This window comes from Primulina huaijiensis, chromosome 4, assembly GCF_012295235.1.
Source record: "Primulina huaijiensis isolate GDHJ02 chromosome 4, ASM1229523v2, whole genome shotgun sequence".
In the NCBI taxonomy this organism is placed as follows: Eukaryota; Viridiplantae; Streptophyta; class Magnoliopsida; order Lamiales; family Gesneriaceae; genus Primulina; species Primulina huaijiensis.
In genome coordinates, this window is record NC_133309.1 from 22774658 (window position 1) to 22799050 (window position 24393).

General features: G+C 30.7%; 2 protein-coding genes across 3 annotated transcripts; both read left to right on the top strand.

The window, feature by feature from the left end:
- The first annotated feature begins 5171 nt into the window (after window positions 1-5171).
- Window positions 5172-8665, top strand: LOC140974994 (disease resistance protein RGA2-like). The gene is made up of 2 exons (XM_073438488.1): window positions 5172-5617; window positions 6085-8665. Exons 1-2 carry the CDS (start codon window positions 5247-5249, stop codon window positions 8621-8623), a joined length of 2910 nt encoding a protein of 969 aa, XP_073294589.1. The 5' UTR covers window positions 5172-5246; the 3' UTR covers window positions 8624-8665.
- Window positions 8666-17618: 8953 nt separating this feature from the next.
- Window positions 17619-19443, top strand: LOC140974771 (replication protein A 70 kDa DNA-binding subunit D-like). 2 transcript variants are annotated; one of them, XR_012174868.1, is made up of 6 exons: window positions 17619-17639; window positions 17710-17834; window positions 17909-17990; window positions 18222-18339; window positions 18481-18616; window positions 18700-19443. XR_012174868.1 is itself a non-coding variant. In XM_073438253.1 (6 exons), exons 1-6 carry the CDS (start codon window positions 17629-17631, stop codon window positions 18764-18766), a joined length of 561 nt encoding a protein of 186 aa, XP_073294354.1. In that variant the 5' UTR covers window positions 17619-17628; the 3' UTR covers window positions 18767-19443. The 2 variants fall into 2 exon arrangements, 1 of the variants encoding a protein (XP_073294354.1); XM_073438253.1 differs by having other exon boundaries at window positions 18459-18616.
- Window positions 19444-24393: the final 4950 nt, after the last annotated feature.

The following is a 24393-nucleotide window of genomic DNA, read 5'->3' on the forward strand; positions in this document are numbered from 1 at the left end:
TATCACATATATTATTTGATAATGGAAATAAGTAAACACATCCACACATTTATATGTATATAGAATGAAATAAATTTTTTTAAAAAAATGAAATAAAATGAAATATGACATAATTAAATATTATAATGAAAAAAAGATGAGGGAAAAAAGTCAAAAGCGAATGAAATAATTTTTTTTTAAATGAAATAGAATGAAATATGACATAATTAAATATTATAATGAAATATAGATAAGAAAAAAAAGTCAAAAGCATAAAACTATAACCATAAATGTGGTTAATTAGTATTAATTAATAGACTAAGTACGAAATTACAACATATATTTCATTAAAATACAACAAGAAGGTTAAGAAGGTTCGAGTCTTCTGAGGTTCATTCCCTAGGATAAAATGAACCTCTCATTTAGGAGACCGAGTGGTCACTTTGATAGGTATATAGATTTCTAAGAATGATGTATCAAAAAATGTTCTTTTTTCAATTTATTTTTATTGTCAAATATCTATTCAATTTTTACATAACTTATTTTCAAAGTTTATTATGTCGTCATTTTCTATTTAAAAAATAAAAACAATATTATGATCCTCAATGTTTAATGAGTTCAAAAAATAAATGCACCAATTAAATGAATAACCACCCTCATTAACTTCTAGAGATTCAATATCCCAAAGTTGACCCTAAACTTTACATACTTTTCCACAAATGCCCATGCAAGTAATACAAACAATAAATAGTTTTTGAGTAATGTAGTAAAATCACAATGCAAAAACTTTGCCCATCATCCACACTTTTGTCAAATATCTATTCAATTTTTACACAACTTATTTTCAAAGTTTATTATGTTGTGATTTTCTATTTAAAAAATAAAAACAATATTATGATCCTCAATGTTTAATGAGTTCAAAAAATAAATGCACCAATTAAATGAATAACCACCCTCATTAACTTCTAGAGATTCAATATCCCAAAGTTGACCCTAAACTTTAAATACTTTTTCCACAAATGCCCATGCAAGTAATACAAACAATAAATAATTTTTTGGCAATGTAGTAAAATCACAATGCAAAAACTTTGCCCATCATCCACACTTTATAGGTAATAACTAGCAAGAAGCACGTGCGATACACGTAAATATTAATTATTTAATAAAAATTAAAAATTGATTTTTTTAAAATAATTTGAATCATTTTTTTTATTTATCTGAGTTTAGTATTTTATCATATTTGACGAATAAATTAATTAAGAACTATATAGGAGTTACATTTTATTCTTGAAGTGATATAAATTACGACAATCAATGTATATTATAGTGATAATTCATTAGCATTTGTTAAACTATTAATTATATATTATGTGAAATAATTAGGCTACTAATTAATTATATATTAGATGGAATAAATAAAAAATTTCGATATTTCATTTTTACACTTACAAAAATTAGAAATTTACATATATATCTTTATTGAATTTTTGGATTTGTATTGATGAGAATGTCATTTTTATCTTTTGACAAATGGAAAACATGAAGAATGATCTACACTTTTGTAAGTATATAAATAAAAAAAATAATTTTAGTATCAAACATATATTCATTTTTAATGCATATATTTCTCATTAATTGTGTAGAAAATTTCAATGCAATTAATCTAACAACACACAATTTAAAGAGATAGTAAAAAATTTACAATGAAAAACTTTGTTATTCTTTTTACACTTTTATAAGTATAATAATTAAATATATATATATATATATATATTTTTAATATTTTTAATGAATTTTTTTTAAATTAAAAAATCTATTCTTTTAATATTTTTTCTAAGAATTATGTATCAAGAAAATGTTATTTTTCTGATGTATTTTTATTATCAAATATCTATTCAATTTTTATGTAACATTATTTTCAAAATTTTTATGTTGCAATTTTCTATTAAAAAATAAAAACACTAATATGATCCTCATGTACTTAATGACTGTGTAGAAAATTTTCGTGCAATTAATCTAACAACACACAATTTATGGGAATAGTAGAAAATTTACAATGAAAAACTTTTTTATTCTTTTTACACTTTTATAAGTATAATAGTTAAATATATATTCTTTTAATATTTTTAATGAAAAAAATGTTTTTTTATTAAAAAATATATTCTTTTAATATTTTTTCTAAGAATTATGTTTGGAGAAAATATTATTTCTCTAATGTATTTTTTATCATCGAATATCTATTCAATTTCTATGTAATATTATTTTCAAAATTTCTTATTTTACAATTTTCTATTAAAAAAATAAAAACACTATGATCATCATTTGTTTAATGAGTTCAAAAAAATAAATGCATCAATTAAATAAATAATCAATACATTACAAATTCAATATCCCAAATTTGTCCCTAAATTTTATATATTTTTTCCAACAATGCCCATGCAATTAATACAAACAGTGTATAGTTAAATAAATAATCAATACATTATAAAGTCAATATCCCAAATTTGTCCCTAAATTTTATATACTTTTTCCACCAATGTTCATGCAATTAATACAAACAATGTATAGCTTTTGGGTAATATAGTAAAATCACAATGCAAAAATTTTGTCTATCATCCATACTTTTATAGGTAATAATATAGATATAGATGAAATGTGTATACAATGTTAATTTTGTCATTGCACAATTGAAAAACAATGTCTTTTATCCAATTTTTATAGGTATATAATATAATATATATGGATTGAAATGTGTATACAAGGTTAATTTTGTCATTACACAATTGAAAAACAACGCATTTCATTCACGATCTCCTCTTCTTTCTCATACTACCAATTCATGCACCTTGCACAATAATGGATACAACACAAATTAAAGTGAAAGAAAGTAAATTATTAAATAAAGAATAATTGGAAAAATTGAAATCAATTAAAGAAAATTAAATTTTTCAAAAATTGAAATAAATTACAGGAAATTAAAACTTTCAGATAAAATAGAAAAAATTACAACTCATCTATATATTGCTTAAAATTTAATTGAAAGCTAATTAAATAGAGCTAGGGTTGTTTTAGGTGTAATTGGAAAAATTGAAATAAGATGCCACCACACTGTTGATTACAATCATCATTATTTTCCTTGTCGTTGATTTTCTTAAATATTTTATTTTATATAAATGTGTGTGTGAGTGTGTATGCTGTTAAATTCAAGCGAGAAGAGGAACTTAAACAAATTTATTGAAGGTATAAATTAAAAATTCTATATACTTTATAATGAGTCATTTCATTATGAATATAACTCGACTTTATTTTTCTCACGCTGGTCGAGTTTACCTTTAGACCTTTATTGCCTAAAACTTGAACATTCTTAGCAGATGTTTCAAATACTACCAAATTTTGTTTATTGAATGTATAAATTTAAAATTCTATATACTTTGCCAAGCCAAGAAATGGTTGTTCTTCACGTTTTCTTCAAGATCTAAGGTAAGTGAGCTTGTTTTAATATTATAGTTTCGGTTTTGCCATATTTCGTTTTTCGAAAGTTTGGTCGAGCATTATTGTTCTTCATCTTTTTCTCGTGATACGATTATTCTTTGTTTGGCATTGTGAGGATTCAACTGGATATGAGTGACTGATATCAAATATGATAAGTTTATGACGCTTACACGGTAGCCTTGTAAGTGTTATATGGTCCCGTTCTCTTAGAGAAATAAAAATTAAGAACTGATATCAGTAAACAATGGAAAGTATATGAACCTCGGAGCCACACCAAGATATACTTATGTTTATGCTGATGATATGTTATATAAATTATGTTATGCATGGTATGCTATTTTTCAAAAACCATGTGCATTTGTTATGTTTGTGCTCGAACGGCCCTCACTTGATAAATGACGATCATATTTCTATGATGGTGATGTATTGATAAAAAAAAATATAATATTAAATATGAAAAATAGACTATGTATTTGGTATAAATGAAAAAGTAAACGTGATTTTTATATTTTAGACGGAGGTAATATTTAAAATTAACTAAAAACCCAACGTATTTATCGATTTATTTTATGTTTTGCTACATTTCTTACCTCCAAAACAAATCATTTCAATAAACAAATGTTCGTATGTCTATTAGAAAGTTAAAAATAGTTTGGGTTAGAAATAGAAACACATTAACTCTCTTGTTGAGTAAGTAGTCAAAAATCATTTTTCATGATGTCTTATTTTTTTCTCAAGTTGTTTTTTTTTTTTTTTTTTTTTTTTTTTTATTTTTTTTTTTTTTTTTTTTTTTTGATTTTATCATGTATCTGGATGAAATTTTGGATGTGAAATGCGAGTCAAATTGACGAATTGTTCTATTTTTAGCATTCAATAACTTAAAAAAATTAAAAAAATAAAAAATTTTGTTATATTTCTATGTTTATATATTATTTTTTGATTTTGATGGGAAATTAATTTAATTGGAAACAACTTAATATAAAAAAATAATCAAACAAATCAATTTTTTTACAAGTTTTATGTCTGTCACACCCAATTAGCGTTTTCTGGCAAAAATCGAACATTTAGATAAAAGATGAATCAAAATAATCGAAATTTAGAAATAATATGAACATTAAAAAAGGAAATAATTGCTGAAAAGGCGCAACAAATTGTAAGCATCAAAGAAAACAAATTCATGTATAGTAGGTTGGATTTATGTATTTAAAATAATATAAAAAATTATTGTGAGACGGTTTTATGGTTCAATTTTATAAGACAAATTTTCTATTTGAGTCACTCATGAGAAAAGATTATTTTTTATGTCAAAAATTATAATATTTTATTGTAAATATGAACAAAATTAATCATCTCAAAAGAGATCTACTATTAAAATAAACTCGACGATAGATATCTTTTTATGTGAAGCTGAAAACAAAAAATTACGTTTTCATAAATTTCTTCATAAAAAAAAGATTTTGAATCTATTTCAAATTTTTGGATAAAATATGTAAAACAAATATAGAAGTTTTGTTATAATTTTTCAATTTCTCAATAGTATTTATCATTTTTTTGGATTTTCATTGTGCCCTTAATTAATCAGAAAATTATCTCAAGACTGTTTAAAAATTAAAATACAAATCAACATCAAACAGTAGGAAACTCAATAATTGAACAAAGTGGGTGTGGAGCCTTGATTTAAAAAAAAAAAACATTTTCAACAGGACGTCTTTAGATCTCAATCTGTACTGCTTTCATTTCACTTTTTTCCATCTGAAAATCTTGAGCTTTGAAATATGGCAGAAGCACTTGTTTCGGCGCTTATGCAAACAGTAATTGGAAACTTGAACAAAGCATCGCTGCGAGGTGTTGGGCTCCTTTGGGACTTAGAGGATGATCTCAGGAGACTTGAAAGTGTATTTAGCACAATCCAACTTGTGATCCAAGATGCTGAAGTCAAGCAAAGAAACAATTTGGTGCTGCAGAATTGGTTGCTAAAGCTCAAGGATGTTGCCTATGATGCTGATGACGTGCTGGACCTGATCGCTACCAAGGGCCTCAGACGGAGATTTAATTCCGAAAGAGGTAAGAACGGACATCTAACTTCGTTTTTCTCCAAAAGAAACCCGTTGTTATTTCGTGTTGAGATATCAAGAAAAGTGAGATNGCACACCGCCACATTTCTTCACTATCTCCTCACCAATTCCGACTAGGTTTTGGTCTTCTGTTCTCCATGCAAATGCTCTTCTCTTGAATAAAGACAAAGAATCGGCATCTGATAAATAGCCGATTCGGTGTGACATTATTTCAGCTGTAGCCATCATTCGAGAAATTTTTTCATTTCGAGTTGTTACCATTACCCCACTGCCTTTTGACCCACATCTTAACGCTTCTTTAAGAGGATCCCACAGACTTTGGTCTTCATTCCAAACATCGTCCAGAACTAGTAAAAACTTCTTTCCCCTCAACTTTTCTTGAAGAAGACGCAGCAATGGATCCAACTCTGTGACACTACATCCACCTCCTTGTACAGATTCTAAAATTGCTTTCACCAGCCTCTGCAAGCTGAAATCTTCCGAGACACAAACCCAGATTCGCGGTTCAAAATGCTTCTCCACCCTTTCATCATTATAGACCAGTTGGGCAAGCGTCGTCTTACCGATTCCTCCCATTCCCCACACAGCACAGACAGAAAGATCATCTTCATCAGCCATGTCATGGAGCAGTTTCTGGACTAACGTTTCCCTCTCCTCATCTCTTCCGAAAATCTCCGATTCGTTNGTCTTTATTCAAGAGAAGAGCATTTGCATGGAGAACAGAAGACCAAAACCTAGTCGGAATTGGTGAGGAGATAGTGAAGAAATGTGGCGGTGTGCCTTTGGCGATAAAGGCTTTAGGGAGCTTGATGCGATTTAAAAGCCACGAAAGTGAATGGTTGGCAGTTAAAGAAAGTGAAACATGGAATCTACCGGATCATGGAAACGACATCTTTCCTGTATTGATGTTGAGTTATGACAATTTATCACCACAAATGAGGCAATGTTTCTCTTATTGTTGCGTATTTCCCAAGGATTCTTGGATGGATAAAGACGAGCTAATACAACTATGGATGGCTAGCGGCTTCCTTCACGAAGAAGGCCAAAAGGACCTGTATCTCATTGGCCAATCGATCTTTGAAGAACTGGTTCGGAGATCATTTTTGCAAGATGCCGAGAAACACCAGATAGGGAAAATGAGATGTAAAATGCATGATCTAATGCATGATTTGGCAGAATCGGTCATGAGACGAGAAACTTATAGGATGGTGGATGGCAATGTGCAGAAAATTCCACCTAGAGTTCGTTCCTTGTCATGTGATTCGTGGTCACTTCAGATGATTAAAGAGAAAAGGGATAAGCTCCGACTACTGAGCGTGGATACTGTACACTCGCTTATTCGCATGAATCTTTATGCTGATGATGTTAAACATAGAGGATTTTTGTTATCCTTTATCTCAAACCAACAACATTTAAGAGTGTTGGAATTTTGCGGGATAATGAAATTTTGGGATTTTGTTGACAAATGGGAACATCTTAGGTTCCTTTCAATGTCATGCGCTGAGCTCAGGACGCTGCCTGAATCCGTTACTCGTCTCCACAACCTTCAGACCTTGAAACTTAACCATACACACGATCTTCGCAAGTTGCCTGAAGGTTTGAAACACATGAAAAATCTTTGGTTTGTGGAAATTGATAGGCCTGATTCACTTATCTGCACGCCACCTGGACTTGGAGAATTAACTTCCCTACAAAGACTAAGCATTTTCATCGTGGGTGAAGACTCGGAACACCAAATCAGCCAGCTGAAGGAGTTAAATCTTGGAGGGAAGTTGAGCATAAGAGGACTAGAAAATGTGAGAAACCTAGAAGACGTCGAAGCCGCCAACATGATCACGAAGCGGAACCTGGCATCTTTGAATTTATCTCGGGCAAGTGGAGCAAACAAGATCTCCATGGAACATGTCGAAGTGACTCTAGAGAATATCCAGCCACATCATAATCTAGAGCAGATCTGCATTTCGTCATATCAAGGTTCGAGGTTTCCAAATTGGATGTCTGCTCCAACGTTTATTAATCTAAGTGAAATCACTTTGGAAAGATGTGAAAAATGTGAACACCTTCCACCCCTCGGGAAACTTCCAGCTCTGAAGATTCTTAAACTTTTTAGATTGGATTCCGTAAGAAGACTAGGTACTGAATGGTGTGGCGATGGAAAAAATTCATTTGTTGCATTGACACAGCTCCGGTTATTGGAAATGCTGGACTTGGAGGAATGGATTATACCAAATTCACATGAGAGTTTTCTTCGCTTACAATATCTAGACATAATCAAATGCCCCAAGTTGATCAGACTGCCTTTTCTACCAGTTCTTAAAGATTTCCATGTACACACCAACCCAGCAATCCTTGGATCCATGATTGCCACTTCAATCGAATCACTTCACTTAATGGACGATGCTGATGAACTTAGTCTCCTTCCAGGAGGTTTAGTGAGTGCTCAAAAGAATCTAAAGAAATTGCAGATTAATAATTGTCCTAATCTCAGGAGTCTATCAATCATGTTGGATGGCCTATATGGTCCGAAGAAGTTGAGTTTTAATTTATGCACAAAACTTGAATATCCACCGGAAGGACTCAAGTTTCTCAATTCTCTGGAGGAATTAGAATTCGCCGGCTGCGATAGCCTTAGATTATTTCCGGCATCTATTTTGGAAAATATGCCTTCCCTGAGATCCTTGGCATTCATATATTGCAATAAAGTGGATCCATTATCTGGGCCGCTACAAAGAGTGGTCAGTAGCCTCCATGAATTGGCGATAATTAATTGTCAAGAGCTCAAATGTTTGCCAGAGAGCATTCAACAATTGAGTGCCCTTAGAGATTTGAGGATAGAGTTTTGTTCTGGATTATGTTCCTTGCCTGACTGGATCGGGAATCTTCAGTCATTGTCAACATTTACTCTTTGGGATTGTACAAATTTGACTTCATTGCCAGATAGTTTCGGGAATCTAAAATCACTATCGGTTCTTGATGTTTCACGCAGTCCAGTTTTGGCAAAGAGATGCGAGAGATCAAAGGGTGAGGATTGGCCTAAAATCTCACATATTCCCCATATATACAATGACACAGTCTAATTTTAGCGAAGAAAATCTAAAATCACCATATTTACTGTGCTTTAATGTTTTCAAACTTTATTGTTGGTTACTATTGGATGCCGTTGTATAAATATTTTATTATCTAATCTAATCTAATGTTGTTATTATTATGTTTCCAATTATTTTTATTGTTATACCAAAATTATTATTAATTACATTAGTTTTTTTTTTTTTCATTTACGTTGTATTTGACTTCTTTGTGTTTACACAAATTATACGTTCATAAATTTCAAATTTTTTTACATAAAATTTGCGTCTAAAACAAATGTTAGTTTGTTCACTTAAATTTCTAACTAAAAAGACGATTAATAAATGTATATAATCCATGAACTTCACTTCATTTTCAAACTCAAATCTGTATAATCATGGAAAAAGATAATTACATACCAATAAACTTATTCACCGAAAATCAAAAGAATATAAAGATACAAGTAATAATATTTCGACAAAAAAAATCTGATTGCTACAAGACAGAATTCAAAGTTGATTCGAAAACTTATGATAAGGTAAAAATAATAACTTTGGATACAATAAATTCATTCGATTGAATTCATACATTCAAAACAATATAATGATACATTAACATTTTATTTACATGTAGGGACAAATGATATATTATCTTCTATTTTCAAACATTGTCGACCAATTCTAAAATCAATTGCTGAGCAACAAGAGATATCAAATATTTGAAGTAAATATGAGGAAGATAAATAAAGATTACCCAAATGTCAATCAATCCATTGAATTAGTCATACATACTGTTACGTACCGTACTTTAAACTATTTAAAATTTGCGAAAAAATTAAAATTTTCTTAAATAAGAGGTGAACCTTCAAAATTCGATAGAATAAATTGTTCATCTCAACACAGTTGCAACCAAAGATCTCAAAATAAAGTTGCCAAAAGTACTTGTTTAATACCTCATAACCAATAACATAAATTCAAAGTATTTGACATTTCATAAATTCTTAAAAATTGGGTGGTCCTCGGGTCTAGCCTCCTGCTCAGTCCAAGCCTGCTCCTTGGTCCCCACCCCTCGTCACCTCAAAGTCATCCTCACCTGCATCGATCAAGTCTAGTGAGTTTAAAGACTCAACACGTATAAACACTACAACAAAAATCCTATTTAACAACACATCAAAGACAACGGTTTTAACAAAAAACATTGTCTTTTTACTTTTAACAACGGTTTTAACAAAAACCGTTGTCGTAGCCTAAACACATACCATATCAAGCCTAAACGCAGTAGTGATGGCCTAGCGATGTCCAACGAAGCTTGTAACTCAAACACTTCAAGAACACATCAATAACATCTTTTTAGGAAAAAAAAACGTAGTTTGAGCAGTCTCCCAAAAACGGTCATAACTCACTCATTTTTTGCTCAAATATTTTGAATTTTATATCAAATCGAAGGTATCAAAAAGTTCTATGTTTCCTATATTGAAAGTTTTCCCAAAATCTTGATCGAAAAATCACATTAATTCAAAATACAGTGAAAAACGAAATTTCAGATCTAAAAATTGTTTCGAAACTGACCCAACAAATTTTCCGCTCAAACTTGCACATCATACATGGATTTTACGCATCAAAAACATCACAACACATAATATGACTAGATCGACGTAGGAAGAACAGAATATACATGCCTTTTGATGTTTAAAACTCACGATACGGCGATAACGAAACGGAAACGGCGTGAGGCTTGATCCGGGATGAACGTGGCACTATTTTTCTTGAAGAAAAATCACCGAAAACTCGTTGGAAATATTCAAAGAGGGGCGGCTGCACTCTTGCTCTAAGAACCCTAATATTTTTCTCTCTAAAAGTCTGAAATAGAGTGTAAGGAATTGTGTGCGTGTGTGTGTGTGTGTGTTTTGTGTGATTAACGTGTAAGTGTGTGTGTAGTTATGTGTGTGCGTGAGTTTTGGGTTTAATTATGGAATTAAATGGCTTAATTACACCATTAACAATAATAATTAAAATGCTAATTAAAATACCAATTAAAACGTTAATTTTCACTACTAAGCCAAGTCCCATAATTTACAATAAAATGCACACTTGCGAGACTTTAAAAGTTTTAAACTCTTAAATCACTAGATAAATAAATTAGACTTTAAAATGCTAAAAAAATTAATAAATCATTTAAAATTCCCCATTTTTGACTTAAAAAAATACCACGTTTTAAAATTGCCAAAATCGTCGTCGGTCTCTTTTTCTCGATCCCGCATCGAATAATCGTCTGAAACATGAAACTCAAGAAAACATTTTAACGTGCATCACATAAACATCAATAATTTAAAATAATGCACTTTCATAAATCATGCATCCCTAAACTCATTTTAAATTAAATAACTGATTTGACAATTAAAAAATGCATGGGTTATACGTGTACTGATTTTGGGCTCTACAGTTCCTCCCCCACTTATATAAATTTCGTCTTCGAAATTAAATCTTACTAAACAACTCCGGGTAGCGAATCCTCATATCTGCTTTAGTCTCCCAAGTGGCCTCCTCCACTGATTGATTCAGCCACTGGACTTTGACCAGCTTCGTTACCTTGTTCTGAAGTCTACGCTCCTGTCTGTCTAGGATTTGGACAGGTCTTTCCTCATATGACAGATCTGGAGCCAACTGTATCGGTTCATAGCTCAACACGTGCGAAGGGTTTGCTAGATACTTCCTCAGCATTGAGACGTGGAACACATTGTGTACCCGTGCCAGATTCGGCGGGAGGGCAACACGATAAGATAGTGTCACTACTCTGTCAAGAATCTCAAACGGTCCAATGAATCTCGGACTTAGCTTGCCTGTTTTCCAAAATCTCATAACACCCTTCATAGGTGCTATATTTACAAAAACGTGATCACCTACAGCAAACTCGAGATCTCTCCTCCTCTTGTCAGCATAGCTCTTTTGGCGACTCTGGGCGGTCTTCATCCTGTCTCGAATCTTGACCACCACATCTGCAGTCTGCTGAACTATCTTTGGATCAAGTTCTGCCCTTTCACCGACTTCATCCCAATGAATCGGTGATCTGCACTTCCTTCCATACAAGGCCTCGTAGGGAGCCATACCTATAGATGCTTGGAAAATGTTGTTGTAGGTAAACTCCACTAGAGATAGCTTCGATTCCCAATTCCGGTGGAAATCGATCACACAAGCTCGCAGCAAGTCTTCTAAAATCTGAATCACTCGCTCAGACTGGCCATCTGTCTGCGGGTGAAAAGCTGTACTGAAAAGCAACTTCGTCCCCTTGGCTGCATGTAGGCTCTTCCAGAAGAACGATGTGAATCTCGGGTCCCTGTCGGACACAATAGAAACTGGGATCCCGTGCAACCGAACTATCTCCCTGATATAAAGCTCCGCATATTGCGTAATGGAGAAAGTTGTCTTCACTGGCAAGAAGTGCGCTAATTTAGTGAGTCTATCCACTATAACCCAAATGACATTAAATCCTCTGACTGACTTTGGCAACCCAATGGCGAAGTCCATTGTAATATTCTCCCATTTCCACTCGGGGATAGGGAGCGGCTTGAGAATTCCTGCTGGCCTCTGGTGTTCTGCCTTCACCTGCTGACAAGTGAGGCATTCAGACACAAATTGGCGGATGTCTCTCTTCATACCTGGCCACCAATACAGAACCTACAAATCCTTGTACATCTTGGTACCTCCAGGATGAATATAATACGGAGATGCATGTGCCTCTGTCAGAATATCCTCTCTGATCGAACATTTGCTAATGTTCGAAGCTATTAATAGAAAATTTGAATCGTTTTCATTGTATATTTATATTTTAAGATTTTTCTTATTATCGTTTGAAAAGTAAAATCATGTATACTACTGATGAATTCTATATACATTAGAAAACTTTTCTATCATCCACACATTTATATGTGTGTGTGTGTGTATATATATATTATATAATTAAATAATTTTTTTTAAATAAATAAAATATGAATTAATTAAATATTATAATGAAAGAAAGACAAGGGAAGAAAGTCAAAAGTACAAAATCATAACCATAAAATGTGGTTAATTAGTATTAATTATTAATTAATAGACTAAATGTGAAATGTTATTCTACTATTGCACATATAGTTAAAATTTTCATATATCTTCTTGTGATATTATAATTTATTACTTGTTAGAAATTGCACTAAAAATATAACACAAAATTAAAATAAAATCATTGAAAAAAAATGTAGAGAAAAAATTTAAAGGATAAAACATTTAAATGTAGTATAAAGATGAGTTATTTGATAAAATTAATATAGGGATTACATTCTATTCTTGAAGTGTATAGAAGGTTAATTTTGTCATTGCACAATTGGAAAACAATGCCTTTTATCCACACTTTTATAAGTTGTAGAGAAAAAATTAAAAAGATAAAACATTTAAATGTAGTATAAAGATGAGTTATTTGATAAAATTAATATAGGAATTATATTCCATTCTTGAAGTGTATATAGAAGGTTAATTTTGTACACAACAACTTCTTCACCATAAAGTGCGATATGAAGGTGAAACATCTTTAAAAAGTTTATTTGGTTTATCGATACAATCTATTCTTATATCCCATGCTAATTTCCTAAACTTCATACAATTTAAAGATGAGGTGAAAAAGAATAGATCAGAGAGTTCACGGAAAAAATATAAGACCTTCTCAGTTCAGGAGCGTCGACAATATATTGATAAAGTTTTGGAAAATCGGAAGAAAAGAAAAGCTGTTGATTTCCATCCTACCACATCTCAAAAAGCGCACAAACAAAATTGTGATGGGTTGCTCAAGGCTTTACGAAATCTAGGTATCTATCAACGTCAAACGTCAAATTGATATCAATAATATATTAAAGATATATTTGTTATTTAACACTTATGTTTTATATTTTTTTTTTATTATTATTGTGGTTAGATGGATCAACACATGAGTCGACATTGCTTCAGCCACATGAGCTACATCCGATGCATATATGTTGTTATTGTGGTGCTAAGAAATTTCAATTTGAGCCTCCAACTTTTTGTTGCGATAATGGCAAGATAAAGCTCGCAGCCACAGAAGTACCACCTATTATGCTCAATTTATTTACTGACTATGAATCAACATAAGCTATGCAATTTCGGAAAAATGTGCGAGCTTACAATAGTATCTTCTCATTCACTTCATTGGGTGTTAAGATTGATAAAGAACTAGCATCTTCGAGCCGAGGAGTTTACACTTTTAGAGCCTTAGGCCAAATATTTCACAACCTTCCGTCTTTAGTGCCTAATGAAGGTGGACCTTATTTTATTTATATTTCTGGGATATTGACAATGAACTACATAATAGAATGAATATAATGGACAACGCCCAGATTAATGAAGATAATATGAAAGTCTTGATGAAAGTTATGGAAAATAACCCTTATGCGGAATTGTTGCGGAGGATAAATGATATTCCTTGTATCGACAAAATAAATCTACATATTCGTCAAAATGCGGGGCTCGATCAACGTTGTTACAATTCACCAACAGCTGACCAAGTTGTAGCAATTTGGATTGAAGGAAACAATCCTGATATACCATATGATAGAGATATTGTTATCCATGGACATAATGATGAATATCATAGAATTAAACATTATTTTGGATGTTATGATCCATTACAATATCCACTTCTTTTTCCACTACGAGAAAATGGTTGGCACCAAAATATTCCGAAATACACGACTGGTTCGAGTATATGTGGCAACAAACAAACTTCCATAGGATAAACTAATTTTTAGTCCATTGAAGATATGCTTAACCAGGAACAAGAAGGTACTTTTATTAATTTTATCTGCATTACTATGTGTAATCTATATTTCCTAAGCTTATTGATACAATTAATATACGTTTGTGCACCAATATATAATTAAAACTAATTAAACCAAAAAAAATTACTAATATGTTATTTGTGCAATTAATCATTTTCACTATTATTAATTTAAATTAAAAAGTACTGACGTTGAATTTGAATTTAAATGCTTACACCAACATTGCATGTGTTGCTTGCGCAATTAACCATTTGATATAAAAAAAATTTGGTTTTTTTATTCTAATGATTTTTTTTTATCTTCATATTATCATAGGTATCAGTAAAGAAAGCAATAAAATGGTGTCATGTCGAGAATATTATTGTTATAAGTTACAAATGAGAGATCATTTGACATCGGTTCTTCTATATGCGGGTAGATTGTTCCAACAGTACATAGTAGATATGTATATAAATCTTGAAACGACTAGGTTGGATTATTATCGAAGAAATCAGGCTGAGATGACATCTGAGTTTTATAAAGGTATAGTAGACAACATTATTAGAGGAGAAACTAGAGGCAGTGAAGTTGGCCAAAGAATTGTACTACCAGCATCTTTCGTCAGAGGCCCAAGGGATATGCGACGTAGATATCTTGATGCGATGGCATTAGTGAGAACATTTGGTAAACCAGATATCTTCATTACAATGACTTGTAATCCAAAATGGAAAGAGATAAAGGATAATCTTAAAGAAGGACAAAAAGCTCAGGACCGGCCAGACTTAACGTCAAGGGTGTTTCGAGCAAAATTACACGATTTGAAAACTCAGATAATCAAAAAAGAAATATTTGGAAAAGCAATTTCCAATTCGATTGTGTTTCGCAATGACGATTAATAAAGCACAAGGACAAACTATATCATTTGTTGGCGTATATTTACCCCAACCTGTATTTTCACATGGACAATTATATGTTGCACTATCTCGAGGTACTTCAATGGCAAATACACAAGTCTTAATTAAGCCAAGCACATACACAAGCATTGGTGATACATGGACGAGAAATGTGGAGTACCATGAAGTTCTTGCTCGAGGTATTTACTTTATGTTTTTCCAATAAAATATGAAAATTTACATTTCCATTTAACGTGATGATTTCTAATATATGGAATATTGTAGTCATTTATAAGAATTTATTTACTTACAACTGAACTGAATAACCAAATGTTTTTTACTTTCAATGTGCAGAAACATAGGACAACTATCAAGATCATGTGTCATCGTGAACTTCAACAAACCCAAAAAGGTAAAAATATGAACTTATTTTGTTCTTATTTCATTTCACATATACAAAAGGAATATTTATTTCCTTTCCATCATGACTTATCAACAAATTGTTTTTAAATTACAAATTTATAATATCTTCCCAAACTACAAATGATATTATTTCACTTAATTTTCAAAAAATCTTATTTCCCATATGCTCAAAAATTCATTGTAAATGCTCTAAAATTTTAAGTTATTTTCAAGTTTAAGTTTTCCTTTTTTAAATACATTATTTTTGCTAAAAGAAAATATTTATGCTAGGTAAATAATGATTATAACTTGTACTTGAATTCATTCTATTTACTCCTACGGGATTGGAGTCTTATTATTCTGCAAAACTATTTTTTTATTTTGCATTCATTTGTTATTTATTATATTTCAATCATTAATTTATTGCCTAATTTTTTAAAATGCTATTTTTCATTGATTTTAATTTGGTTTATGAGGGCAGACTCCAAAGTCTCCGCAATACGTAAATATAATTTATTTGTATTTAATATTTTTTATTTTTTTTATAGAACCAACGATACATTATTTATTTTAAATGTTCAAATATATATTTTTCATTGTCGGCTCATCTTTAGATATCAAGCATTGTTTTCACTCGATCAAATATGAATTTATTTAGTTAATGTAATAGATTATTTTAACTTGNTAAATATTAGCATTTAAAAATTACTGACTGTTTCCTCGTCATTACTACTAATTACTTGTCATTTAGAGCCTTATAATTTCAATTTCAATTCATTATGTAGCAGGCCTCTTGAGTGTGACCAAAGTTTTACTCACTTTGAATACTTTCTTTTAAGCAATGCATATGTCGAGAATTATTTTCTTGTACATCCAATTCCCTTCCTCATTCAGAACTATGGAGCTTTCTTTGATTTCTCGGGAGCAGGAATTCATCCACCGCTTTGTTCAAAAGAGAAGATAATTCCAAATATTTTATTTATTTTTTTCCCAACAATAAGAATTTCTATTGGTCACATTTCAAATTTTCAAATTGAAAACGGCAGAATCTTGGTTATACCTTAATTATATTTTGGAAAAAATTATATGTAATTAATGTGTTTTAAGTGAGATTACTTATATATAAAGAAAGGTTATTCTCCAAATTCAAATACTTAAAACTTTTCTTCTTCCTTGTCTTCAAATTAAATAACTTTGTTTCAATGGCTTATTCAGAATTATCTTCTATTACTTCTCTGCAACCAAATCAAAAGGTTACTACGCTCGTGCTCAAGGTTCTTCGACAAGGAAGAAGCCTATTTTCAAAGGCAAATTCGAATCAAAGGCAAATTCGAAACCAATCCGGAAGATTATATTTTTGGATGAAGAGGTATTATTAATATTTTTTAATGAAAACTTCTATATTATGTGCTTCTAGCACTATGTGAAGTATATTTACTTGGTTTTTTTCCCCTTCATAAACAATTCATTGGTTTATCTTTTTTTGGTTCTTATTATTTTTCATATATTACATGAGCTATATTAATCACGAGCCCTCATCACTATATAGATTATATTATATAAACACTGCAGATTATTCGTTAAAATTTAAAGTACTAAAAAATTGGAGGTGTATATTTTGTCTTCTAAATTGACTGATATCACTTTTTTTTTTTTTGGTTTTTTTCCCCATTTTGACTTCCTTTATTTGTTGCAGGGTACTATGATATATGAGATTGTTTTTGCCAATGCCATGCAATATTTCCATGAACAACTCAAGTTCAACAGAAGTTATCTCATATCTAATCCATACATAAGGGAAATAAACAAAAATTTCCCGAACATCAATCCGAAAATTGAGTTGGTCCTACAAACGAATACAACAATCACAGAAACGGATAATATTATCAGTTTCTCTAATANGAGAGAAGTCATATTGATGAACCTTCTGTGAGTACAACCATTTTATTACATTTCGATTCTTTCAAAAAATATGTTATATTGTCATAATTTTTCTCAGACATGATGCTATTACAATAAATTTCTGGGACGATCTCGCCTTCAATGAAGGCCAATTGTTAGAGGAAATGGTGAATGAAAAGCCGATAATTGCTTTCTCAAATATGAAAAGACAACCTTACCAAGGTATTGTCGATTATATAATAAATTTATTGATCAATAATTTAAAATACTCACTTCTCAGTTTTTTTTTCCCGCAGACACAGTTCAATTGAAATCCACATATACTACTACGATATTTCTAAACCCACCATGCACCGAATCAGAGAACTTAAATATATGGTAAGCAAACTAAATTCTATTATTTCCCCGATCATCAATTTTTTATTTTGTACGCATACCTATAATAATTGAAATTTAGAATGAACCAATTTAATAAGAGTGTTGTATATTTTATTATATGAAAAAAAACATATTGATTACGTAATAACAAGTCGAAAATTCACTTTTGTTGTAACATCTTATAATCACAATTTTTTATTACTAATACTGCTTGTTGTTTTTGACAAACAGGCTGAACTCGGGTTTTAAAGACCACAATCTCAATGATTTGTGGCTGGCTACTAAACTGAAATGTTCTAAAAAAATCACCATCAATCAATTGCTCAATGAACGCAAAAATTTAACCGAGGTAAGAGAAAAAGTTCACAATTTTTTCCTTTTATTGCAATAATTGTTTCTCCCATTTATCCAAAACACTAATTTTATTTGGTTTATCGTATGTATCGATCTTATGTTCTAATGAACTAGAACACATACTACTCTTTCAAAGGATATGTACTTGAAGTTGAAAAAAGATTGAACCCTTGGTACGAAGCTTGTAACAATTGTTCGAGGGCAATTATTAAAACAAAAGATGCGACATCTTGTACCAAATGCGTTCATATACATGTCGAAGCAGTGCCGAGGTATAAATCCATCATATTTGTTTTTTATTCATGAAATAATAGCATACATTTATATTTTTTTTATCATACTGCCACATGCACAGGTATCGAGTTATGATAAATGTCAAAAAAGACAGTGACAATGTAAAATTACAATATTTGAAGACGTAGATGCTGCTTTTATTGGTTGTCCAGTGAAAGACTATATCAAGTCAGTCGCTTATTAGGTTAGTTTAAACCACATTACTACAAATAACACCTAAACTTTAAAACTCTATTAACTAACTTGTGTTTGGTTTTGTGTAGGATGCAAGTGCTTAGCCATATTATATGGCCCTTGAAATGCCAGAAAAAGAAAAATACATCTTTCTTTTCAAATTTGTTGAAAAGACTCCGACCACTAATGCAACTTATTCTATTATAGTTGAAGGATTTCAAAAGCCCCTGCAAAAGCACAAATCAAGAAAATTCGAAGATGTCAACGCAAATGCTCAAATTCAAATTGAAGATGATGAAAAAATTGCTACTTTTTTAAAGAGAAAAAACATCAAACATAGTTCTATGTCCAAGACACGAAGCCAACAAAACAACAAAAAGTTAGCCGATGATGCCAAAAGAAGTACCCACATCCTGATTGAAGATGATGACAAGCTTTCTTCCTCCACAAAGAGAAAGAGACAAGTCAAAACTAAAAATGACACACATAATATAGCATCTATGAAGATCAAGCAAGAAAAAGTTTGATTCCATCATAACTTAGTGCACTATGTTTTTTTATTGTTTTTTTATTTTTGGTCTTATATTTCAATGGCTCTATTAATAAATATTTATGTTTACATTTTTAAATAATTATTTACATTAACTGATTATATATCATCATATTCTTTTATAGATAATTTTTAATTATATAATTTAACTTAAAGTTTGCACACAAAAAATTTGAACAATAATCATTGGGATATCACGTGCAATGCACGTGCTAATTCTAGTCTTTTTAAATGAAACAAAGCATCATTAGTGATTATAAAAAGTTATGACATTAAATATAAATTACTTTAATCTCATTATAAAAGCAATTACATAATATTTGGTATTTGTAGGACCGAGTGCTTGCCGCTTTATCAAAAGCTATAGCTAGTGGTAATGGTGTAACTCAAATCTTTTAAACTGCACAGCAGCGCAAGCACCACGGTTCGATCGTTCTACCAAGCAGGGATAATTATTGCACCCAACAATCTCTCTCCCAATAATTGCACTCTTTGCAATCAATGAGAATCGAACCCGTGACCTTGGTTATGATACCAATTGTAGGACCGAGCGTTTGCCGCTTTACCAAAAGTTATAGCTAGTGATAATGGTGCAACTCAAATCTTTTAAACCGCACAGCAGTGCAAGCACCACGGTTCGATCGCTTTACCAAGCAGGGACAATTATTGCACCCAACAGTACTTCCATTAAAAATATGAGTATTTTCAATGGTAGTTGATATTTATACTCTTTCGATATTTGTTGCTATAATATGTAAGCATTATAAATTTTGCGTAATCGAATTGGCAAAGATACATCTAGGGATGTTCATCGATTAGTTTGGTTTTCGATTTTTTATTTTGATTTTAGAAATATATAATTCGATATCCGAACAATTTTCCTGAGATTCGATTTTCTACCAAAAGTTCGGTTATTTCTGTTTTGATACAATTATTTAAATTAATAATATAAATATATTTACATGATTTCTTAATAAAATATTTAAACATAAAATTTAATGAATTAAATAAATAAAAATCAACTAAAAATTATTTAGAACGATTCCTCATTCGCTAAAGATCGTTTCAAAAAATATATAATATACACAAAATTATTAATTTAATGAAATTTCGATTTTTTCGATCAGTTCGGTTTTGATATATATAATCTAAAACCGAACCAAATAAAATTTGGTTTTAATATTTATATCTGAATTAAAAAATTAATATTTCGTTTCGGTGTTTAGTTTTTTCGATTTAGATTTTCGATTTTATCCGAAGTTTAAACACACTTGCATGCATTACTTCCGCACGAGTAATTTAGAAGGAATAAGCTATATACTAAATTTCAAGGGAGAGTGCATGAGGTAATGTGACACCACAAAAATATATACCCAAACACCACGTATAAGACATAATAAACTAAAAATCAATCAAATTATAGACTTTATCAATGCATAAATCATAATTTACATAAATTATGCACACTAACGATAAATAATTATCAATTTAAAATATCGTGACTAACTCATCAAAATAATATCAAAACTAATGAACTAATAATATTGATAATAAAATATAACTCATAATATTCCATTTAAATATTATTTAAACACCTACATAATTTTTTTACCTTTTGTTTTTAGAATTTTATATCATAGATAATTAATTTTATATCAGAATCGATTTTTTATAAACTACATCGATGATTATTAATTTCTTGTTAAATATAATTTTAAAATAATAAATAAATCAACATATGTAATGAAATACATTTTTAAATAAGATTATATGGTAAATATCAAATAAAATATAATAAACTCATACAATAATTATTAAATATAAATTTTAAACTACCGTTATGATTTTCACATAAAAATTTGAAATATAAAAAAAATAAGCTTGCATAAAAAATATTATTTTTTGTATTTATTGAATTAGTTAGTTTGATTTCTAAATAAATAAAGATGTTAAAATATCATATGTAAAAGCTTTAATACTTTAAAAGATATTAATCAATGATCATTCTAATTTATACTTATTATAAGGATTATGTCATATATTAATTTTTATAGTAGAAAATAACTTTTGTGTCTCATCGAAACTAATGAAATAATAATATTGATAGTAAACTATAACTCATGATATTTAATTTAATAATATTTAACCTCATACAAAATTTTTTACTTTTTGTTTGGACATTTCAAACTATTTGTTTTTTATGATCTATTTTTTTAATATCAAATAGGTCGTAGTATTGAACATTTGAAATCATTTATTTTTAAGTTTTATAGTGTATCATAGTCAAATTATATACAATATTTTTTGTCATCTACTTGACTGTAGATTTTTTTATTTTCTTAAAATTTCATAAATAATTAAAAAAACATATATATAAATTAAAAATTATATATCAAAAGATCGCATACTACCAAATTTTATGTATTGAAATTATAAATTTTTCCGACATATAATTTTTTTAAAAATTGCTATTATTATCCATTTTTAAATATTAAATAAAATAGTTATATAATATGTGAGATAGTGAAACTAATTGTTTAACAATTAAATGCCTTAAATTTATATATTATGAGAGCTAATTTTTGATCTGAAGTCAAGAAAAATTTTAGTTCTGATTTTCGTTTCAGTATTCTTGAAAACCATGGTCGAGTTTACCTTTAGACCCTTATTGCCTGAAACTTGAACATTCTTAGCAGATGTTCAAATACTACCAAATTTTGTTTATTGAATGTATAAATTTAAAATTCTATATACTTTATAATGTGTCATTTCATTATGAATATAACTCGACTTTATTTCTCTCACGCTCGTTTACAATTGGAAAACTTTTCTATCATCCACACATTTATATGTATATAGAATGAACTAATTTTTTTTTAAAAATGAAATAGAATGAAATATGATGTGAGGCCCGGGGCCGAAGAGTGCGGGGGTGATCGCCGGTGCCATGAGGTTGCACGGACAATGAGCGGCTCTTGGCAGGCTTCTAGGCGGAGGGAACATGAATGAACTGATCTTACACCGGAATGAGAGGGATTCTGAAACTGTTCAGGTATGGGACTGTGCAGTTGAGGAGGATTTAAAAGATTTGATTGGTACTACTCATATCACGAAGGTGCATCTTCTTTTCGGTAGCTTATCACATAAGAACTCCAAAGTTAAGCGTGCTTGACTTGGGACAATTCTGGGATCGGTGGATGCCGTGAGAAGTTTTCTAGGGTGCGTGTGAGTGAGGACACAAGCAAGCTGAAAAGACTCGTCTTGGTACAGTAAGGACAGTCGTTGAATCTGGGGCATTACAATTTATATCAGAGCCGACCTCTCCTAGTACGGTGTGGTTCGGGGACGAACCAAGCGGAAGCTGGTGGGCATGTGAGGCCCGGGGCCGAAGAGGGCGGGGGGTGATCGCCGGTGCCATGAGGTTGCACGGACAATGAGCGGCTCCTGGCAGACTTCTAGGCGGAGGGAACATGAATGAAGTGATCTTACACCAGAAGGAGAGGGGTTCTGAAACTGTTCAGGTATGGGACTGTGTAGTTGAGGAGGGTTTAAAAGATTTGATTGGTACTACTCATATCACGAAGGTGCATCTTCTTTTCGGTAGCTTATCACATAAGAACTCCAAAGTTAACGTGTTTGACGTGGGACAATTCTGGGATGGATGACCCCCTGAGAAGTTTCTTAGGGTGCGTGTGAGTGAGGACATAATCACGCTGAAAAGACTCTCTTGGTACAGTGAGGACAGTCGTCGAATCTGGGCGTTACATATGACATAATTAAATATTATAATAAATAATAGATAAGGGAAAAAAGTCAAAAGCTCCACACTTTTATAGGTATATAGATAGTTTATTACTTAATTAGAAATTGCATTAAAATATACTTACAAAATTACAATAAAATCATTGTAAAAAAATGTAGAGAAAAAATTAAAAGGATAAAACATTTAAATGTAGTATAAAGATGAGTTATTTGATGAAATTAATATAAGAGTTACATTCTATTCTAGAATTGTGTATAGAAGGTTAATTTTGTCATTGCACAATTGGAAAGTAATGCCCTTTATCCACACTTTTATAGGTATATATATATATATATATATATATTGAAATGTGTATACAATGTTAATTTTGTCATTGCACAATTGAAAAATAATGCTTTTTATTCATACTTTTATAGGTAAATATAGATATAGATATTTCACGTTAGTCAATTTTGAACCAAGTTCAAAATCCATTATTTACAGTTAGATACAAACTACTATATCTCTGTTTTAACAGTAAACATTCTCCTTCGATTCTGATTCGAATAAAAGGCGCGCATACTCGTGATGTGCTGCTTGTAGTTCCATCCTCAGCCACTTTACCTAAACGATCAACCATCAAGTCCGATTTTCTTACACTTGTTTCTACTAAATTATAAACTCGTGATGGTTGTTGTTTCAGTCAACCATGTCATAAACTTATGACTGAAACAACCATCTTATGAGTATGCGCGCCTTTTATTCGAATCATAAAATGGCTGTTGTTTGTTCGAAACAACATAAAAGGCGCCTTTTATCTTATGAGTATGCGCACCTAAATTATCAACCATCTTATGATTTTTGTTTCAGTCATAAGAATCATAAGTTTATGACATGATTGACTGAAACAAAAATCATAATCCTAGTAAATACTAAATATAGAAACATGTACAAAATTAAAGGACAAAAATAATAATATCCATAAATAACAAGAGCACAGACCATGTAAATACTGAAAAGGATATGATTTGGTTAAGTTAAATAGATGTTTTATCCTCTGGCAAAACAATCAGCAAAAATCTCCCATAAACATTGACGAAAATGAGACAATGGACTGTTTGCTTGTTAGAGATGAGAGCAACCAAGAAAAAAAAATGTATTGTGTTCTGTTAGAGCACCGCTTCGGAGATCAGTTCCACCTGCAAGTTAGCGTCTAAGAAGAGAAATCCAGAAAGAGAGCAGTTAAGAATGGCAGAGGAGAGAATTCAATTCAGGGGCCTACCCCTTTT